At 46.4% G+C, this 22,496-nt stretch overlaps 1 protein-coding gene across 1 annotated transcript; it reads right to left on the reverse strand.

The window, feature by feature from the left end:
* Positions 1 to 439: 439 nt before the first annotated feature.
* On the reverse strand, positions 440 to 4,023 carry LOC105908388. Its single transcript, XM_031560340.1, has 4 exons — positions 3,334 to 4,023; positions 2,513 to 3,249; positions 1,664 to 2,261; positions 440 to 1,510 (listed from the first exon to the last, which is right to left on the reverse strand). The coding sequence occupies exons 1-4, from the start codon at positions 4,021 to 4,023 to the stop codon at positions 440 to 442; spliced, it is 3,096 nt and encodes a 1,031-aa protein (XP_031416200.1).
* Positions 4,024 to 22,496: the final 18,473 nt, after the last annotated feature.

A 22,496-nucleotide genomic window follows, 5' to 3' on the forward strand; every position in this document is an offset into this window, starting at 1 on the left:
AGGCGGGAAACTGCCAATTCAATCACCTGATTGCGGAATGGGGTTGCCACCACTTTAGGTGTGTAGGCCCTGTGAGAGCACGTAACACAACCAGCAGGTCCCATGAGGGTATGAGGTGCCTGTCAGGCACCCTGAGACGTCTCACTCCCGCCATAAAGCGTGACGCTAGCAGGTGACTGCCCGGGGAATTGCCATTGATGCCTGCATGGCAGGCTGAGATGGCCGCCAGGTATACCTTGAGAGTGGAAGCCTCCTTCCCCTCATCAAACAACTGTTGTAGGAATTCTAATATGACCCCCAGCGCGCAGTTGACGGGGTCGCGTTGACGCGCAACACACCACCGTTTCAAAACTGCGCCACTTCAGCGTATACAAAGACCGGGTCGACACCGCCCGGGCACTCTGTATTGTAGCCACCACCGCGTCTGACAAGCCTGAGGTTAGGAGCCTGCTCCTTTCAGGTGCCAGGCCCTGAGATGCCACAGTTCTGGTCGAGAATGCCAGACCGTTCCGCGCGCCTGCGATAGGAGGTCTCTCCGAAGAGGCAGCTCCCAAGACGGTTGCACCGACATACTGATCAGATCCGCCAACCACGGCTGACTGGGCCAGTGGGGGGCTACTAACAGCAACTCTCTGCCCTCCTGCTGGAGGAGCGGAACCGGGGGAAACGAGTACAGACGCAAGCTCGGCCACTGGTGGCTCAGTGCGTCCACGCCCAGTGGAGGGTTGTTGCCCCCTAGCGAGAACCAGAGCGGGCAGCAGGTGTTCTGCCTGTTGGCAAACAGATCCACCTGGGCCCTGTAAAAACGCAGCCAAATCTGACACCAATCTGCCGCCTGAGGGTCGCCCCTCGATAACAGGTCTGCCCCGTAGTTGAGGTGGCCTGGAATATGAACTGCTCTGAGGGAACGGATGTGAACCGCTGCCCACAAGAGCAGGCGGTTCGCCCAGTGGTACAACGACGGGGAGCGCACTCCGCCTTGGCGGTTTATATACGGCATGACTGAAATGTTGTCCGTCCTTACCAACACATGCCGACCACTTAACTTGGGCAGAAAGTGCCGCAGTGCCAGGACAACCGTTCGCAGTTCTAACACATTTATATGTGACTCAGCTTCTGCTGCAGACCAGCGACCGTTCACATACCTCCCCTCGCAGACTGCCCCCCACCCTTTTGTGGAGGCGTCTGTGGTCACCACTAGGCGGTGCGTCACCACGCCCATGGGGCCCGACGCCGCGAAGAACTGCGGAGTCCTCCAGATTGACAGGGCTTTCCTGCATCTGGAGGTCACCGCTATTCTGTGGTGTCTGTCCTTGGTAGAACTGAGTTTTAAGGAGAGATACCATATCTGAAAAGGCAGCATACGCAACATCCCCAGAGGGAGAGCGATTGCGGCTGATGCCGTCATGCCCAGCAGCCTTTGGCAGCACAGGGACGAGACTTTCTGCCCCAGCTTGAACTGATGCATGCATGATCTGATGGCTTTTATTCGGTCTTGAGACAGACTGACCTTCATTGAGGTGGAGTCTAGAAACATGCCTAGGAAATGTGCGGTTTGGCCTGGGCGCAGAACGCTTTTTTCGTTGTTTATCACAAAGCCGAGGCGGTACAAGTGTGCCACCACTAGATGGCAGTCTTGTACCGCTGCCGCTCTTTAGCGAGCGCAAAGAAGCCAATCGTCCAAATAGTTGAACAAACGTAGGCCTCGTTGTCGCAACGGGGCGATGGCTGCCTCCACGCACTTTGTGAAAACCCTCGGTGCCAAAGCCAGACCGAACGGGAGTGCGTGGAACTGGTATGCTACTCCTCCGAACGCAAACCTCAGAAATCTCTGATGTTTGGGGTGGATCGGGACGTGGAAGTAAGCATCCTTCAGGTCTATCGTGATGAACCAATCGCTTGGTCTTATGAACTGAACTAGCCGGCGGGGAGTCAGCATTCTGAACTTCAACGGCATAAGTGCTCTGTTCAGCACACGTAGATCTAATATTGGCCGATAGTTCCCGTCCTTTTTGGGGACCAGGAAGTATCTGCTGTAAAAGCCTGAGTCAGCCTCCTCGGGAGGCACCACACTTATCGCTTCTTTTCGGAGCAGGGAGTCTATTTCTTTTCGTAGGAAATGAGACTGTCCCTGCGGCACCACTGATTGGACGAATCTCGGAGGGGGGCGGGCGAACTGCAGCGTGTAACCCGCTGTGATTGTTTTTAGTACCCATGGTGACGCAGCGCATGCGCGCCAACTCTCCACGCAGCCTGCTAGGCTGGGCTTTGAGTTGAATAGGTCGGGAACTAACCCGCTCATGGTCAATGTGCCTGAACCTAGTTCTGTGCCCGCTCCGCCTAGGGAGGGGGACGAGATCTGGGGTTGCCCCCTCATGGTTTTGAAAAAAAATGGAGGGTGCGAGTGCAGTGGGTGCACCGCGGGGGGAGTTACACAAGCATGTCTTAACGCTGCGCCTACTGGGGCAGCGGTCGTGACATTTGGATGTGGTGCTTGTGGGAACCTGTTTACCGTGCTTGACATGGGTTGTGCATGAGAGCAACGGGCGGATTTCCGTGGAGGCGGTGGGGGATCCACCGCTCCCCCCTGTCTTTTCGGCGGCCGATGCGGATCAGGTGGCCGGCGGTCTGCCCTGGCCCTTCCCCCGGCGAGCAGCATGCTGCCATAGGGCGTGGGCTGCGCTCTGGGCTGAGCGCGCAGCTGGCTGCTGCTGTGCAGGTGGCTGAGCGGCGGGGCGGAAAGGGTGCCTCTGCCAGCCTCGCCGGGTGGGCATCTTGGCCGGAGGTGCTGGAGAGCGGAACCCACTCCGCTTCTGAGAGCACAGGAGAGGAGAACTCCTGCTCCGAGCCACTGGAGCGAGGCATCCACGCCTGGAAGGCCTCACGGCTCTTTTGCTGCTCCTCAAACTTTGAGGCCATCGTGCCCACAGCTTCTCCGAAGACGCCCTGAACGCTGACTGGGGCGTCCAGCATCTCCCTGTCTGTTAGCTTCGCCAGGGACCGCCAGAGAGACCTCTGCGTTGCCACAGAGGCCCCCATAACCCTTCCCAGGGCCTGGGAGGTGCAGCGGGTGAGGCGGAGAGACAGGTCCTTTGCCCTACAGAGCTCCACCACCGTCTCGTGCTTATCCCCCAGTGACGCGGCCAACTCCGTCAGGAGTTTGGCCTGGTAGCGCTGTAGGAGCGCTGCGGTGTTCGTCGAACACGCAGCCTGCCCAGCAGCCAAATAAGCCTTCTCGGCCAGAGCCGCCTGGTGCCTGGCCACTCGCGTGGTCAGGAGGGGTCTCTGGCCGAGGCGCATCATGGGAGAGGTGGGTGAGAGGTAGCCCGCCACCGTGTCCTCCACCGGTGGGAAGGAGAGGTAGCCGCTCTCCTTGGCCTGGTCGAGGTGGAGGTGAGCAGCAAAACCCGGCACCGGGGCATGTCCCGAGTAGGCAGTGGCCCATGTGGTCTTGAGCTCCCCATGCACCTCCGTAAAGAAGGGGATGGGGCTGGGGGCTGCTACGGCTGGGCCAGCGTAGAACTCCCCATCCAGCAGTGAAGCCTGCATGCTGGGAGGGGGAGGGAGAGGGAGACCGAGGCAGCTCGCCGCCCTCAGCGCCACCTCGTGGAGCTGCTGGCCCAAGGTCCTGGATGTAGCCGGGGGAGAGGTTGCCCGCGGCTTCACATCCATGTCGAGCTGCATCTCCTCCTCGTCCGAGGCGTGCTCGTCCGAGAAGTCGAGCAGACTCTCGTTGTCCAGGCCGAAGTCCAGCTCTGGCACAGGCTGGTCTTCGCACCCAGGAGGTAGCTCCACCGCCTCGTGGTCCGCGGCCACTAGGCTGGCGGGTGACGGTGACGGGGAGAGGCTAGCGGGTGCGGCTGCGGCTGCGGCTAAGCAGCGGCTGCCTAACACCACGCTGCCTGGGGCCGAAGGAACACACAGTCCTACAGGGGGAATTCCCCCGGACGGAGCTGGCGTTGCCTTCTTAGCGTCTGGGCGCTCCCAGAACGCTAGACGCTTGGTGGCCCTTGCTAGCGTCATGCTAGCGCAGATGTCGCAGGCCAGGTCGTCGCCATTGAGAGCCGCCTCCGCGTGGGCCCTGCCAAGGCTAGTCAGGGACTTAGCCAGCTAACCAGCTAGGATAGCGACTCTACTTTCTTAATAGTAAGTCGAACTTGTAGCACTCGGAGCTAGTGAGGGTAAGAACCCGAATAACTCATCAACTCAAAAGAGTAAAAGCACACAAAGAATCAACTTATCAGAGCGTAGAGAATAAGTGTTTGGATTGATCACTTCGAGTCGAAGTTTCTTAAGAGACCGATTCGACCGTGTGCATCCCTACTTATAGGCTCCTGAGGGGGCGGGCTCAGGAGAGGGATTGGACGAATCTCAGTCTTCCGGCGTGAATGAATAGTGCTTCGATTGGTTCCGTGACTACGTCATGTCCCATCTGTTATATCGCAGTCCAGCTGCGATAGGGAACCACTGGAGCTCCGAGCATCAGTCTTCTACAAAGAGTAAGTCGTCTCCTGTTTTAATGTTACAACAAATTCACAATGGTTTGACACAAGCAATGACAACTTGACTGCAGTTAGAGAATATCTCCCAGATAATTAGCATCAGTTTTTAATGAGTGTTTGTAGCCAACACAGTTTTAGGCTACAGCCTGCCTTTTCACTATAGCTTTGACTCCGAACTTTGTTAATATGCTATAATAAATTCGAGCAGGCCTATTAAAAATATATATAGCCTATAATTCGAACAAATATTAGGCAGCCCCTAATATTCAATGATGTTATGGGCATTATTTTTTGTAAATGTGTTTGCTTGAACATTCTATTCAGATTTCGAGGCTTCTTCACGCCTGGTGAAGTTATGAATGCGAGCTCATTAGGCATACTAGCATGTTATAAATATCCTGGCCATGGATGCATTAATCATTGCATTAATCATTGCATCTGTCTTAACAACAACAAAACACTAATAATAATATGGGGGGGGGGGGGGGGGGGGCTGGTATGTGGGCATAGGACAGGCGCGGGGCGGGCGGAATGGGGGCGTGGCCGGGGGGTATGTCACTCTTGCCTGTCTTCAAAGCTTGAGAGCCCTGTGGAAATACACATGTGGTCTGTGTGGGTGCAACACAGGAGCCTGCACAGGAGGTCATGCCACAGTCCACGTTCTCCCAAGGTGTGCATCACCACACCCACCTGCTGTTCTGATGGGAACACTCTGAGAGCGCTCAACACGATGTGAGCGAACTCCCCGTCTAAATCACCAGGACACGGTGATGGCTTCTCTCTGAATATTAGTCATGCTCGGCTGCGCTTCATAAGCAGCAAGCAGGAGAGTTATTGGCATCCCGTGCTCGGAAAAGGCAGACGCTTTGTGAGCCGGAGCCCTGGCGGGATGCGGATAAACTTCCAGGGTGCTGGGATAGATCAAAGTGACGTGAGTGAATGTTGAGTATAAACTTGTCCTTACGGAGCGCAAGGGTGTTTCATTCGTCCTCTGGCCTTCAAAGCATCCCGGACGCTGTTCGTCTCTGTCCCAGGCACTGTCACTTATGTGGCTGTAATGGCGGACTTTGATGCACGCGCCTCTTCCCTCCGTCGCCAGGCGTAAATCACATATGGTGGTTCCACACTGTCCTCTGTTTCAGTGGGGCGTAATAGAGGAGCGCACCTCTGATTTATGGGCCTTTAGCACACACTTTCCCGCCAGCTGGCCGGCAGTAATGCACCACAACCTTCAGGTGCACTTAATGGAAGAGTGTGTTTTACAGGCGCTGGCGCCGCCGGAGTAGACTTCGAGCTTGTGATTTCATCATACAGAGTCCATTCCGTTGAAGGAGACACATCTGTCCTTTTCACCTATTATTTATGTATTTGAATATATATGCCTCAAAATAATAAATTTGCCATCCATTCTCAGACATTTGTCTGGCATTTTGGTGGTACGTTATAGAGGCTGATCAGGCCCACTAATGAGATCAGATCAATACTAAAAAGAAAAAAACACCTTCATGTGGAATTTTTTTTTGAAAATACTCAAATAAACCAAGGGAGATACCTGCAGTAAGAGGAGCAAACGCAGAAGAATGTTGATTGACAAGCCCACGCCACTGTTTATAATGAGATTTCTGAAAGCAGGTGCCTGAACACCCACACATTTCGGTCCCCGCAGACATTCACCATCCCCTGCGGACCCTTTCAGGTCACTTGCACAATCTGTTTGTTTGTTTTCTCTATTATATTCCCTCAACAGGATCCAGACAAACAATAAGGGAATCTGCATGGCAATCTTCAAGGACAAGGCAAGGGTAAGAGTATTCTCATTACGGGTGAGCCGACAAGCAACTGTTGAGTCTCCCGATCTGCTGTTTGTGCTGTTTTCATTGTGCAGCCCGCTCAGAGGGTGGAGAGAGCAACTGATCAGACTTAGACAAGTCAGCAGGTGGGATTCAGCTCATTTGTCAGTGTTTTCACCGAAAATGTCTGGAAACTGGCATTAAAAGCATTAAATATGCATACCGTGTTCTGAATGTGAGCTGCGCACATTAGAGTAGAGTTTGTGTAGTTTTCTGTACTGAACATAACAGATTTATTTTCATTTTGATGAAATCCGTTTTGCTGTGACACGTTGGGTGGTTGGATGGAGTAAGAAAGTAAGAATTGAAACAGAAACAGGGATGGAGTGGCAATGCAACATAATAAGAAGTGAATGGGAATAGAACATGTAGAAGAGAGAGGGGGGGAGAGAGGGGGGGGACTGAGAGCGCGGGGGGAGAGGGACTGAGAGAGAGAGAAAGGGAGAGAGAGAGAGAGAGAGAGGGAGAGAGAGAGAGAGGGACAGAGAGAGAGAGAGAAAGGGACCGAGAGAGGAACAGAGAGAGAGAGGGACAGACAGATAGAGAGAGAGAGATGGACAGAGAGAGAGGGCGGTGGTGGCTGGGAAGAATGAGAGGGAGGCGGCCTCACTGGCCTGACTGCTCGGGTCTTCATTGATTTGTGAGGCCATCATGCATATGGATACTCTGTGCCAGTGCATAGTGGCAGTGAATGATGACACAGCCCTGGGACCGTGAGGTGCCGGGGTCAGAGGGCAACCGACTGACACTGACTCAGACTGTAATTTGACACCAGAGAGGTGCCCTGTTACCCCTCAGCCTGACCGACCCTCTGTGGGCGCAGTAGGACAGACATCTCATACACAGCGCTGATGCAGACCCTTGCAGTAACTTGCCTGTGTTGTTGCCACTGTAGTGATGACACCAGTCTCATTGCGTGTCCATGAGTGTGTGTCCCTGCACACTTCAAGATTATTTGGGGGGGGATATTCGTGTGGGGCGCAAAAAGCTTCAAATCTTGAATGTCTTGAAAAGTAAAGGTTTTAGAGCTTAGAAACCTTCATAGTGCATAGTGCATATGCATAGTGCATAGTGCAAACATGCCTATTCTGGTCATTTTGAGACCAAATTCAAGTATCTACGACCCTCACAAGCTGAGATACAGATGCGCTGGACGCGCGCTAAAAGGGCGTGGCAAAATCTTGATGTCCGCTCGGTTTACAGTAAACAACAGCACCCTAGTTTTGTTCCTCATGGTCAAATTAGCCAGAGAAAAGTCATGCCGCTCATACTTCATACTCAACCTATGGGCTGCTACTTGAGTAATTGGAGAACCTCAAGTTTTCAAAAGAGCTTTATTATCAATTTGAGAGATGAGGCTGCATGAGGACGTTTCTCCTTCTGGGGGGCACCTCACAGGCGTTACTGCGCGTATCAGGGGAGACGCATCAGCTTACCTCCGTCTTTGAGCAGAAGACTCAGCGTGTTCAGTCATGGCTCTCCGCCCGTGCTGGGTGGAGTGCTGAGATCTGGGTGGATGTGTGGGTCTCATTAGACATGCATAAAAGATACGCCATACAGGGCAGGATTACTTAGAACCTAGATGCAAGAACAAGGTAAAAGTCTCAAAAGAACTCGAACAAGACCGCACTTCTCAGGTCTTTATATAAAATATGCAAGAGGGCATATTCACAGTTGATGCAAAACCTTGTCTCTCACAACTGAAAGTCTAATATTATGTTCTCAATAGTAATATTCTCTGGACAACTGAGTACACTTTACATTGAAATTAGGTTTTAAGAGATATATTTCTATAATCATTGTTTTATTTGTTTAGTGACTCCACTAAACCTCCAACAAAGACTACAAATCCCATTGGACCATTTTATCTAAAAATTACTACTTCAATATGTTATTCTTACTCTTATTCTTATCCTAAGCCCTAAACCTGGGGTTCCAAGAATAACCGTAAAGATGGTGCCATCTTGCTTACAGTGGGTTTATGACGTTTATGAGTGTGAACACCAACTCGCCTCACAGCCAGACCACATGTGCTACACAAGACACAGATCCACGATAATGTCACCTGGTATTGCCTGGTGCAAATTTCATCTCCTTCCTTTCGCTCCACTTTGTTCACACTGTGCTCCATTCTCTCTGGCTCACTCTCTCAGCACCCTCTCACTCCCCCTTTCACAGCTAAGCCACCTGCAAAGAAAGCAAGGCGTAAACTTGTCACTTGAAGTCATATCATCTTTGCCATACGTTAGCACTGATCAGGTGGCGTAAACATAGGGGCGTAGACTGTGAATTTTCACCTTGTCTGTTATTATATATTTCAGTTATGCCAGCATCAACTTACGTAGGTGTCAGTGTGCCACAATTACGGCTGTGGTGTTGCAGAAAATGAAGAGAAAGATTACTCTCCGACTTCATAAGTCTACGCCGCCATTCACTCTCACGCTGTAATAGAATTTCATGTAGAGCATTCCATTCTTTCCATGAAAGGTTCTCACCTTGGTCGTTTGCCAGCAGCAATCAAATGAGGCACAGTTTTAAATCAAAAGAAGTCAGGAGCTCATTGTTTCATGTGCAGTCTAAAAAACTGTAAGTCCTGCAGCATGCGGTCCCTTTGACTTTTCCAATTTTGGGGACTGAACTCCCAGTGGTCTGTTTTTCAAAATGCAAAAAACATGATGAGGCCACAGGAGGACACAGCATGCATGCGTTTGATGACTTGCGCTGATGAAAGCTTCCTCTTCAGACTTCTAATGTCACCTAAAAGCCTCCGGCTCCAGTTGCTAGTCTCACCTCAGGGGACGTCTCAAAATCAATTCAACGAGACGATAAAAAGCTTTGAAGTTGTTGAACTAAATAAAGTTACACTTACAAATTACTTGTGGTGGCAGGTAAAAAAAAAAAAACAGCACAGTGCGGCAGGATTTTCCAGTTGCCGTCAAATTCATTCGGCCACTAAATGAACATGCTGTTCCATCTCCCCCGACAAACAGTCCAGGGTAGATAGGTGCAGCAATGACAGATGAAAAGAAACACAGTGATATCAATTTAGGCTGGTAGGCATCCCTTTTGTGCACTCATCACTGGTGTTTAAAAAATGGCCAGTTAGGAACAGCAGAAGTTTATTGAGAGATTAACGTAACACCTCAGGAATCCTGAGGCAAGCATTCACTACCCATCATCCTCTTACTGTAGCACAGGCCTGAGATGGCACCAAGTGTTCTAGCAGGAGAATCAGGTTGGATTTAATAGTATTTAATTTTATACCATATATTGGAGACTCAGTCTTGGATTTGTGTCGGTCAAATGAAACAGGTTTTAAACTTGAACAATGGTTGGCCACACATTGTTGAGACAGAGGCTGAGGTTCCACACTCACTCACAGCGCTTCACCTGAGCTTATCTGATCTATCCTTTCCCTTCAGATTCAACAGACTCCCCTGACAGGGGCCAGAGGCCAGAAGACTGACCTTCAACCTTCTTTTCATAGCATTGCCCATATATAAACCTTTCAGTATGGAGTAAACCATATAAGGGAGGTCATGGAAAATATTTGGGTGCACAAGGACAGCCAAAGGACGGTTGGATGTGGACTACTACATATCGGACGACACTCCAACAAGTGTTTGTTTTAGTCATTAGGTGTTCAGTATTTGTGGATGGGATTATGTAGTATTGTTTCTGTCAATTTGTATGTGGCACTGAAATATTACATGATAATTGTTATCTAGGGATATTCACTCATGCTTTTACTGTTAGTCAATGTTATTTGTACAAGTCAAAATTTCTTAACGTGAATTATCCACATTTTCCAATTTATAGTCTTCTTCAACCATGCAAGGTATGCTGGTTGTTTTTAAATACATTGTTGAGAATAACAATTGGAACAATAACAACTGAGTAACCAAACTTTACAATTTTGTTTTCATATTGTACGTTGTGTGGTTCATATTCCTCGATTTAAGATATTGCTTGGAAAAAAAAAGATTTTCTCTTTTGCCATTTTGAATCACTTACAAAACTTGCTTTATCTTTGTCATTGAAAATATGCCAGAACATTATTATTACATGGCTCATTTTGTATTCCAAATAAATGGTTCTCTTAAAATACATACCATATGAAGGTTGATAGGAGAGATTTATTGTCAACAGGGTAAGCTTGGGCAGTCCTCCTTGAAAATCACAGCTGCAAGTCTATCAGACCCTTGCAAAGAATCAACATCACTCATCTAAGCCACACAGGTAATCATGGCCTTTGCCTAAGGCTATTTCCATTGGCTTTTATTACAGGATCATGTGAAAGAGACTGCAAGTGAGACTGAAAAAGTGAATGAGAAAATACATTTTGCGGAATCATCCAGGACATAGATTGAGTCTGTCTGTGATCCCATCATGTTCACAGCAGGAGGTCTCATAGACGTAGCTGCTTCACTGGTTATGCTCATTAACACTGGAAAACAGGTCTTCTGTATTTTCCTGTGTTTATTACCATAATTTCACTCTTCATGGTTCTTCTCTGTGATTTCTTACATAGACAAGCCACAATATCACCTAAAGGCATCATAATGAACGGTTCAATTTCCAGTGATAATAGAACAGTTGACTCGGTAGGCCAATGGGACAATTTGGAGTGTAATGAAATGTGGTCATATCTGAACAACTTGACAGACTGTAACGCTCCCCTCTGCTTCGGAGAGCTGCTATGGCTCAGGACTCCACACACATCAACACTGTACTCTTATACTCCACACACATCAACACTGAACTCTTATACTCCACACACACCAACACTGAACTCTTATACTCCACACACATCAACACTGAACTCTTATACTCCACACACATCAACACTGAACTCTTATACTCCAACTGAATCATTCAATAAATGGTGGAATATTCACTAATTCTTTAGTTACATACAGGAAAAGATGTAAAATTCCTTGAGCTCATAGTACCCATAACAAATATACCAGACTACCCTACCATAGGTTCTGCACAGCAGGATACAACCACAATGCACAACTGGCTGGAAACCACTGCAACACGTGCCACATGTTATACCTGTGATCCGTAAAGGCCCGTACAACATGCACTGTCTATGGCCCACAACTGTTGAACACAAAAAGATAACTGCCCAAGCATAGAACCTGAGCAGCTGGATACAACAACAACAACAACAACAACAACAACAAAGCAATCTTTGTAAGCATTTCACTGGGGTTTTCAAGCAGGCACCATCCTTCATAAGTGTTTCACTGAATTAGTGGTTTCACTGAACACAGTGGTGTCTGGCACCCCAGACCCACCCCCCTCCATACTCATGATGTGTTCGAACACATGCCACTACCAAAGACAATAACAGATACACCTCAAGAAACACCGTGACAAGATTTTACATGTCTCAGTGTGGCAGTCTTTGAGCGCCTCAGCCACAACCACTGGCTCGCTTTTTCAGCAGCATCAGACCACTCCTTTAAAGCTCCTTTGAGTGACCGTCCTAAAAAACGTCTGGGTTGAGAGTGCAACCACAGGTCCCTTAGCAAGGACCAGATCTAACACGCAGAGGACATGTCGTAGGCACAGAGCCAATCAAAGGGGACGTGACGTAGGCACAGAGCCAATCAAAGCACATCCCACTCAAACTAAATGGCTGAGAAGGTGTTCTGAACCAGCCCCCTTAGGAGTGCTTAAATAGCCATGATTGACGCTGCCTTGTCCTCTTGAAATACTGAGCACAAATGCTCTGGAGGACACTATAAATGCCACGCAGTGTTAGATCTGGTCCTTGCTAAGGGAACCGCGGTTACAGTTGCAACCCAGACAATCCTCGTCGCAGTGGACTCTGATCCAACACATGGGACCGGATCCCAACACGCATGAGTTACAGTGGAGGCTAGGAGCACCAGCCCACTGAATTCGTCCTTCAGAGAAAAGCCATGTATCAGCTGATCATGGGGCAATGCAGGAGGGTTATGATGTGATTATACACATGTTTCTCTGATGCACAGTGTGTTTACTTTTCTTTTCTCTGGGGCCCAAGGCAATCACAGACTCCCTGCTCCTAAGACTCACTCCAAAAAACTAGGTTCAGCCACATCCAGCATATCAAGTTGAGTGAATGTGTGGCGAGAACTCCAGCTTGCAGTCCGACAGATGTCTCCCACTGATACTCTATTTAAAAGGGCCCAGGAAGAAGAGACCCCCAGAGAGGAGTGAGCATGCAGCCCTCGTTGGGATCCAAATACAATCTCATGTAAGATAACTCAACAGCCTCAACTATCCAGCGTGAGAGGCCTGGCTTGAACAGAGCCCTGCCCTTAGCCTGTGTGCCAAAACACACAAAAAGTTGATAGGACTGTCTAAAAGCATTTGTGCGCTCAGTGTAACATTGAAGGGCACGCACCGGACATACACTCATCGGTCATCCTCTGCAGATGCAAAAGAAGGGGGTGAGAAAACGGTAAGCTCGATTGCCTAATTGCGGGATGGAGTTGCGACTACTTCAGGTGTGTAAACAGCATTAGGACGCATGACTACTTTATCACAAGCCACCCAAAACCGAAGGCACGATGGGCTGACTGACAGGGCTTACATGTCACCAACGCGTTTCACTTTTTATGCCCACTTCCTCTAGGGGCACAAAACCACTAGCAGATCCCATTAGGGCATCAGAGGTTTACAAGGTAGCCTAAGACCCCTCACAAAGTCAACTGTTGCCTCCTGGGGTCTTCCCAGTAATGCCTGTGTGACCAGCAGAAATGGCTGCTAAATGGACTTTGAAGGTTGAAGCAGCCTTACCCTCATCAGACATCTGTTGTAAAAATTCGTATATATGGCACCCAGAGCGCAGCTTTTATGAGTGCAAACAATGTTGTCGTTGGTGTTTACAAGGTAAGTCTGTCTGTTTTAGCTACTTCTATTATGGCCTGAGTAACACATCTAAAACATTTGAATTTTATCAAAGAGGAGTACACCATGTACACCATTTCCAGTTGTCACAATTAATAAAAGGGTCACTTGTAGTCCACATTAAATACCAGGTTTTTCAACTCTGAAATTATACTTGCTATAGTAACCAATAGGGAAACCTACAATGGCTAAATCAACACACTAACATAGATACATTAATTCATGAGCAAAATTGTGTGCTATACAAGACTTCCCAATTAATTTAACATTCTCTTTTTTTATTTTTTTTAATGTATTCTTTATCTATTGATTCCCAGTCATTTATTTCAAAGATCAATTAAAACAGCCTGAATTAAATCAAATGAAGCGTTGATGCAATTTATCATCATTGTAAGCCAAGACAGCTTTGTTCTTTTGATTTAGGATGTGTTCAAATATGTACGTTAGGGTTAAGATTAGGGTAACGTTATTGTGTATTATTATATAATACGGGATACAATCTCCATTTCTAAATCTTATTAGAACCCCTTTGTCAAATGTGATGCTTTTATCATAAAATACACAATTGTTATGAAAATCTGACTTGAACTGCCCCACTATTCATGGAAGACCTACTGACAGTATAGATACTACTGGAGTATTCCTTCCTGTGTGACACATTCAGACATGCAGTCAATATTCGTTTAAACATTTCCCATAAAAATATGCAACTATATGAAAACATCAAGCAATTTTCTGCATTTTAGCACAGAATACATGAACACATATTATGGGTGTATGAGTATGCGGGCCCAATCTATGGCTTTATTACCATATTATAAGTATGCTGCAGAGGTGAGAAGACTGAGTGGAGCTAGGATCCCTTGAATCATTTTTTTCTGGCTGTGACTCTTGACCATTGATTTATTTTTTGCTTAATGGCGCATACCCAGCTCACAGAAGACCATGTGCACTTAAACTCAATTCAGAGAATGAATGTCCCAAAAGAGGAGCTGAAAGTCATGAATAATCCATGGTCCCACACGATCATGGCCTTCATAGTCACATTGATCTCTGTCCATTCCTCTCTCTCTCTCTCTCTCTCTCTCTCGCTCTCTCACACCTTCCCTGCTTCTCCCTCCATCCATTTGCATATATCAATTGAACTGTTATGTCTGTAATGAACAGCTGAAGTAGAAGTATTCCTTTTCAAATAAAGAACTAGCGGCACACAATGACCTGGACCTAAGAGCATTTATTTAAAAGACACTGTTACATGCCTAAATCTTTTCTCTGTTATTCAGCTTCATGTGAGAGCTTCATTTCACGTATCTTTGCTGATGTTGTTTTGGCGTTGTTTTGTCTCATTGTTCCTCATGTGGCTGACTCTTACCTGCTGGTTGTATGTGTATATGTTTTGGGAGGATATGTATGTATATTTCTCTGTTTGTGTGTGTGTGTGTGTGTGTGTGGGGGGGGGGGGGGTCTGTCTGTCTGGCACCGGCAGAGCAATGTGTCGGTTCACTATTTGGTTCTGGAATGTTCCTGGGCTGTGGCAGTGTATGAATCATTCATGATGCTGTGGCAGTGACAGAACCCTGTGTGTGTGTGTGTGTAAGAGAGAGAGAGAGAGAGAAGGGGGGGGGGGGGAGAAAGAGAGACGGGGGAGAGAGAGAGAGAAAGAGAGAGGGGAGGGAGAGAGTGTGTGTGTGTGTGTGTGTGTGTGTGTGTGTCTCCTCAGCACTAGTCCTTTGCGATGCAGCTCAGCGGATGACAGGATGATGACATGCTTACTTTCATATGCCTGCTCCAGTCTCTTCTCATTCCTCTCGCTTGGCTAGGACACACTGGCAGGTGACCTTATGCTGTACCGCACCACACAACAGCTCATCAGAGCACACCAAAGCTTTTGACAGACAGGACAGAGGTAGGAGGCTATTAATCAGAATTAAGTACTTTAGAAATTAGAGTGATGACATGTCTCAAAAATAACTAAGATGACTATAATGGCAATGGCAATATATGTTAAATTGAAATATCTAAAGTAATTGGTACCAGCCTTTATAGAAAAAGGCAATGTTTTGCTTCAATTACATTTTTATTTTTTTTTTTACCATGTTTACCATGTTTTTCAAGTTCAGTCATCTGGTAAAACTGTACAACTCTGGTTGGCTAAAGCATGACATGGACATACTTCTATGGTAAATGTCTGTCAAGAAGCATCAGAAGCGCCTTTCCATTTGAGTCACATGATCAAATAGTTTGGTGGCCACATGCTACTGAACTGCATCTCAAAGATGTCTGTAAGATTTTGAGTAAGAACTGGAGTATGTCATTGGTGTAATGAAATTGGGCCAGTAAATACCAGCAACCCATGATATATCCACTTCCATTATCCATTCATTCAGGTCATAACCCTGTATTATGTGTAGCCCCTCTATGGAGTAATACAGTGCATTATTCATAGACTCATAATGAGACTGTAGAGGTTATGAAACGGTAACTCCTTCAGATTAAGCAGATCTGTTCTTAGGCATATAACAGCATCCTTGACTAATATAATTACTGTGTGGGTGATACATACTAAATATGTAATACACTAAATACACTTCATTATGCTTGACTGAATGTGACATGGAAATCCTTCAGTGGGCTACTTTCCAGTTAGGACCTGGCCAGTTGAATCCGTTTTCTGTTTCCATTTGAGAGCTCCAAGATATATTCTTAGCCCACTCACATACGTCAGTGCATTGTAAGGCCTGCCATTGACAGCAGGCTTAATCACCTAAAGCCCCCTCACAGTGGCCTTCGAGCCATATATCCCTCTATTAGGGAGGGAAAATGGGAGATTTTTCATCCCTGGCAAAGATCCAATACAGGGTTAGGTGCTAAAATGAGAAAATGGATGGTAAACCTAAAACCTCAATATTGCAGCCCCCTTGGGCCACTGTCAGAAGGATATAGGGCGATGCTACAAATAGGGTCCGCTTGCCTGGCTGGATGAGATGGTGCGCTGGAGATGCAGAGAAGTCTGCAGCAGGCTTCCTTCCTTGGCTGGCACCGTGTTGTCATCATGGTCAAATGCAAACTGCCTGGAGTTATTGCCCTCTGCCTTCTACCGCACAATCACACCTCATCATATACAATTCTTAAAGCCCCATGTTACACCCACAGTCATAATACCATCCCACAAACGTAATACAAATCTGCACTTTTTAAATGTAATAATCTCACAAACTTAATAACTTCCCACAAACGTAATAACTAATTTCTCGCAAACGGAATGAGTGTGTGTGTGCCTGTGTGTGTGCGGGCACATGTGCGTGCATGCGTGTGTGTGTGTGTGTGTGTGAGAGTGTGTGTGTGTGTGTGTGTGTGTGTGTGTGTGTGTGTGTGTGTGTGTGTGTGCATGCACGTGTTTGTGCACGCATGAGATCCTCCTCACTGAGAGATCTGATGGTTTGGGTGGACTGTTGTCTCACTACATTGAGAGAATGTTTTATGGAAAAACATTGTTGTAGCTGTAATGTGTGGAAACTTTTTCAAATTGAAACTATACTGTAAGGAAAGGATTTGCCCAAGTTTTTTTTCTTCCAAAACTCAGGTCGCTATAGGGTCTATGTTACCCCATTTGAGAGGGGCTAGACTAAAACCTCTGGCTAATGAAAATGCACTTGCTGTGAAGTTTTACATCACCATTAAAGACTTGTTTTCACCCCAAATAGGTGGATGAGATCAGAGATCTATTAAAAGACAACAGTTGGAGGCAAAGGTATTATTTGCTATTTTGTTTGGGCAAAGATATATTGATACAAAGGGCTCTGTAGATGTATTGCAGGGTAAAAAAAACAATACTGGTCATCTAAGATAATCTGAACTGAATGAATTCTAAGTATTTTATTTTGAGGAAATTGGTGATGGCAAACATTTGCGACAACATACTTTTACAACTGATATTTTACCCTCCCACAAACTTATTACCTTCCTGCAATCTTAATAGTTATTACATTTTTGGGATATTAGTCATTATGCATGCGGTGGGCAAAAGTTACTACGTTTGTGTGAGTTTTACACCTTGTGGGATTATTATTAGTTTTAAAAAGTGCAGATTTGTATAACATTTGTGGGTGCCACAGCCCCATCTGCCCTAATGAAGCTGAGCGACTGGCAGACATCATCCATAAGTCACTGCTGCTTTGATGAAGGCAGACATCATCCATAAGACACTGCTGCTGTGATGAAGGCAGACATCATCCATAAGACACTGCTGCTGTGATGAAGGCAGACATCATCCATAAGACACTGCTGCTGTGATGAAGCTGAGCGACTGGCAGACATCATCCATAAGACACTGCTGCTGTGATGAAGGCAGACATCATCCATAAGACACTGCTGCTGTGATGAAGGACTGGCAGACATCTTCCATAAGTCACTGCTGAAGGTGAGACATCTTCCATAAGTCACTGATGAAGGTGAGGGCAGAAGGCCATGGGGTCAGTGGACCAGGCTTCCGTACTTGGAACCACTTCATTTCATTCCTCACCCTTGCAAAATAAACAAACAGAGGATTGTGTCTGAAACATAGTAGTTCTAGACTGCAGCCAACTGCAAGCAACCTCGTCCTGTCGTGTCTCATGCAGGGATATGATAGTGAGTGTTTTGGCTGCTGAGAAAGGGAAGGTGACTGAAGTGAACATTCTGCCACATCCCCTCATTATATTTGATTCATAACTAAACAGTCCTCTACGGTCTCTAAATGGGATCTCAAGCAATGAAAAATTATTCACCGTGTTTCTTTTCCCTGCCTTCAGGCAATTACTAGATAATGCATTTTCTTTTCAGGCTTGTTTACTGACCATGACATTGTGGTAAGCGTGGTTAAGTACAATAGGTTATCATCCTAAGGTCAGTGTGTATCTCAGGGCTTCTCACAGGTTCCCTTGCATGGTTTGTGTCTTGTGGGGTGAGGGGTGGCCCTTGCCCTGAGAGGAATCCATATTTCAAGCTGACACCAATCTAAAAGATTCATTCTTCTCATGTATTAAATCGTGAATGTTCTTTAATTCATGACTGAAGGTACAGACTCTCCGAGCAGAATTCGAGAGTAGGCTATTTTTATCATCTTGTATTTTTCTCCCCATTGTGTAGCAGCCATATGGAATAAGAAAAGAAAGCTTTAGGCAAGTGCACCTCATTTAAAGTCTTCTTTTCCTAATCTTCTTTTTTATTAAATGCATTTGCTCAACTGTGATGTCTGCAAATGTTCCAATGTCCATGCAGGGAAAATGGAAGAAATAACTAACGTTAAGAGTCCATTCCAGTATATGTCTGCAGGCGTCCCGTATTTCCGATTTACACCAGGATTGGTTCACTACTGCATGAATACGAATGTTAACTGAGAGAGGCTCAGCCACTACAGTATCACACACAATGGAACCACAGCTGTGAGGCCTTCAATGGGAGGCTAATTAGAGGTTTTGATTACAACTTCACTGATTGAAATGATGGCCTTAGAGCAGTAGTGAAGGCCTTGAGAGGCAGAGAGAGAGAGAGGGGGGGGGGCGAGAGAGAGGTGTGTGTGTGTGGGGGGGGGATCATGTGAATGTGACAGTGACGGGGAGGGGGGGGGGGGGCATGCAGATCAGGGACCCTGAGGAGCCAGTGATGTGGAGATGACAGCACTAGAGCAATTAGCTGATCATGGGACTCGGACAGCACTGCTGCTGCATTCATAATCATGCTCCTTTTATTTGAGTCACGGGGGCAAGTCTCATTTGAGTCCTTTTGTCAAACAATCAGCAAATGAAATGGTTTTTGATGGATTGTACTGGCTCAATCATGGCTCTTACATCGCTGTAAGTTGTAGGGAATAAAAATGTCTCTTAGCCTTTTTTTAATACCAATCTTTTTCTGGCTCCGTTCAGGTCAACGGCACAAGATGCATAAGGATTACTCATGGTGGAAAGACAGGAAAGGGATACAGGGTCTGTACTGACACCATTAATATGTGACCTCTTAACCTTTCTTGCCAATTGTCTTGTATTCTTTTGACATTGCTGGGTTTTTCAAGACGTGCTGAAATGTTTGTTGAGTGCTGGCTGACACTTAGTCACTGGTGACTCATCCATTAGCAGGTTGTATATTTCACACGTCTATGAGTGATAGAGATCTTACACTTTCCCTTTCTGCATGAGCATGCGTGAATTGTTTTCAGAAAATGGTCCTTTAATATTAGGGGTACTGACATCAATAGGTATATTCAGATGATATCTAATATCGGAAGTGCCTTCGTGTATTGCTATGAGACCAGATATGGTGTTGTATTCTGAGTCTGAGTGTATTGTTTACTTTATTGAGTTAACAATTCCCTTTGAATATATGATTGAGGAAGGGTTTGAAAGGAAGAAGCTAAAGTATGCAGAACTGGTAGCAGAAGTGAGGTTGGCAAGCACACGCAAGAACAGTTGAGATAGTTGATAGAGGCATTGAAGCTAAATCGACCACAACACTTCTGTAGTATTTGGGTTTTCAAGGACGTTCACTCAAAAAAACTTTAAAGGGGTTGTCTGAGGCTTCCAAAAAAGCAAGCCGGTGTATCTAGCAGAGACACTCACAGACTACTCTGGGACGTGAATTAACCTTACACCACTGTTGAGCCTGCTGGAGGTGTCGTGAGCCTAATTAAATGAAACACTGATGAAGGAAGGTGCCTGCTTGAAAACCCCAGTGAAATACTCATGAAGGCAGCGTTGTTGTTGTTGTTGTATCCATGCTCAGGTCCCATTGGGCAGTCATGTTGTTGTGGTTAGCACTTGTAGGCTACAGACAGTGCATGTTGTACTGTGAAGGAGGGCCTTTACGGATCCCGGGTGTTGCAACATACCTCAGCCAGTCGTGGGTTGTTGTTGTATCCTGCTGTGCAGGATCTATGTTTGGGCAGTTTCTATATTGGTTAGGTTAGGTTGCTGGCTATGAGTACTTGGCCACTGTCCCCAACCAAAATTTAACATCTTTTCCTGTGTATGACAAAAAAAAAATATTAACCATATTCCGGTTCCTATCTGAAAACTGACACATAATCTTTCACTGCATAACTATTGCATCTCTGCAGACAGATTTGTTTTGCTTCGGTACTATTGATCTTATCTGTATTTGTTAGAGTTCAGTGGTCTGATAAATGTGTGATTAAACTCAAGGCTGTGCCGTGCCAGCGTCTGGGACGTCTTAATCCAATTAGTGACCTCCTACTGTCATCTTGAGTTCGCCACCGTGCAGGTATAACAAATGACTGACCTGAGCTGATCTTGTGCTTACTGTATACACACTGAATCCACTGCAACGGAATGACATCTTTACAAAATTAAATTGAAAATGGATTCACTTCTGTGACTTGATTGATTGCACTCTGCATCCTTACATCGACTTACATCATTGTGTATTTGATGAACAGAGATTATGATCCTTGACAACTCCCCCCCCCCTCCTACCTGGCATATTCTGGGAGCAAAGGCACCAGTACATGCAGCACTCCTTGTCGCGCCTGTGGTTAACTCAACATGGCAGTGATTGTGTACGTCTGATATTCTAGGTGAAGCCTCTGACAAAGTAATCCGGCCTGCTATAGTGAAAAGTCACTAAGGAGAGCAAGGGCACACTCAAAAAGTTTCCCTCTTGTTTGTTTTCTTTTCTTGATCTGGTTGAGTTTAGGACCTTAGCAGAAATCAGCGAAGAATAAAAATACCAATAAAAGGCTGGATTTGATGAGAAGACATGAGTTTGAGCTTGGTATAAGCTGTTTTCTGACCTATCCCTAAGTTCGAATGGTTACGGGGATAAAAAAAAACATTTGTATGTCTTTGTATGTTCTAATCCAGAGCTTTCCCTCCTGGATACTCCACAGCTGGATACTGCTGTAGAAAACCAGCAGTAAGGATGCTGACAATTGAATTATAGCAGCTAATATGACCGCTCCCTGCCTCCCCCATTCACCGCTGGGGTTTACTTTCATGTACACAAAACGCACTGAGGACAATTATTTTGTCACAGCCTCTTACTGCAAAAAGCAGAGAGAAAATCTATGAGAAAGTGAAGTTGGGTGGAGGGTGGAGAAAAGGCGTGAAATGGCTGTTTATGAGAACCAAGAGATCATTACTGTGTACAGAATGGGCCCGTAGCTGTGAGGAAAGCAAGCCTGAGACCTGACAAATTCAACCAGTCCCAAATGACCTCACTGTAAACTGCCCTTCAGGCTTGACAGCATGCTCAATATTTTATGATTTACACTTTATGTTGAGCTTCTAGGGATGTTAGGTTATGTTTTAGTTCTGCTTTAAAATGTTTTATGCGCAGCTGGTGTTGTGTGAAGACTTACCTAATTACACTTGGCATGCACAAAACATGTCGTCATGGGACCCTGCATGGAGTAACGGGGGTCCCAGAACAGACACCACCCTGATGAGATCACTTCCTGTCCAGCTGGATGGTGGCTTTCAACATGTGTACCCAACAGATGGGATTTATACTGCTATGGCCTAATCTCTGGCCAAGAAAAAAAACATGGATTCCCAGAGATTCAGTGGGACAACAGTGTTTGACAAATACACAATTCTAGCACCCGATTTGATTGATATACATATACAGCAATATGACCAAAGAACATTGGCTTTTAGTCGGGAAGAAAATTGTGTCTCCAGACACTGGTTGCCTTCTTCCGAGTGAGGCTGATTGTAGATGAGGCTGGGCAGTGGCAGCAGATGGCGAGACTAGTGGTGAGGCTGGGTGGGAGCAGGACCCACTCGGGGAGCCCTAATCCCCCACTAAAGCCCCAGCTCCAGCCACAGAGTGGGACACAGGGAGCACACAGCCCACTACTACACTCTTTGGAGTCCTGCAGCTGTGTGGTAATGAAGCACTTGTATATGCATTAATATCACAAACAAACAGACACTCAGAGAGAAGTCCCCATACTAATGCTATATTACAGTTAGTGGGCATGATGGGTTTTTCTAACATTTGAAATGCCTATACTGAAATGACATGAGGTATTTCAACAGCACAAGGACAAGAACAATGGCCTTCTTCACAAGAACAGCCAATCTATCAATACTCTATTTTCTGCCAGCCCTGGACCATTAAAGGTCATACTCTTAGTCAGTACTTCATTGTAAAAATTACAATATTTACCTTGGCATTATCCCTTACAGTAATTTAATGTGACTTAGAAGTAACCTGCTATGCTTGCTTGAACTCAGTCTAATCC

Source organism: Clupea harengus, chromosome 22, assembly GCF_900700415.2.
Source record: "Clupea harengus chromosome 22, Ch_v2.0.2, whole genome shotgun sequence".
Classification (NCBI taxonomy): Eukaryota; Metazoa; Chordata; class Actinopteri; order Clupeiformes; family Clupeidae; genus Clupea; species Clupea harengus.

What these genes read in the sequence shown, in the direction of transcription:
- LOC105908388 (XM_031560340.1), bottom strand. Translation starts at nt 4,023, where the DNA reads ATGACGCTAGCAAGGGCCACCAAGCGTCTAGCGTTCTGGGAGCGCCCA. An exon ending in TCCCACCGGTGGAGGACACG is followed by an intron (nt 3,250 to 3,333) that starts GTGGCGGGCTAC and finishes GCCAGGCACCAG; the next exon opens with GCGGCTCTGGCCGAGAAGGC. An exon ending in CACAACCCATGTCAAGCACG is followed by an intron (nt 2,262 to 2,512) that starts GTAAACAGGTTC and finishes CTCAAAGCCCAG; the next exon opens with CCTAGCAGGCTGCGTGGAGA.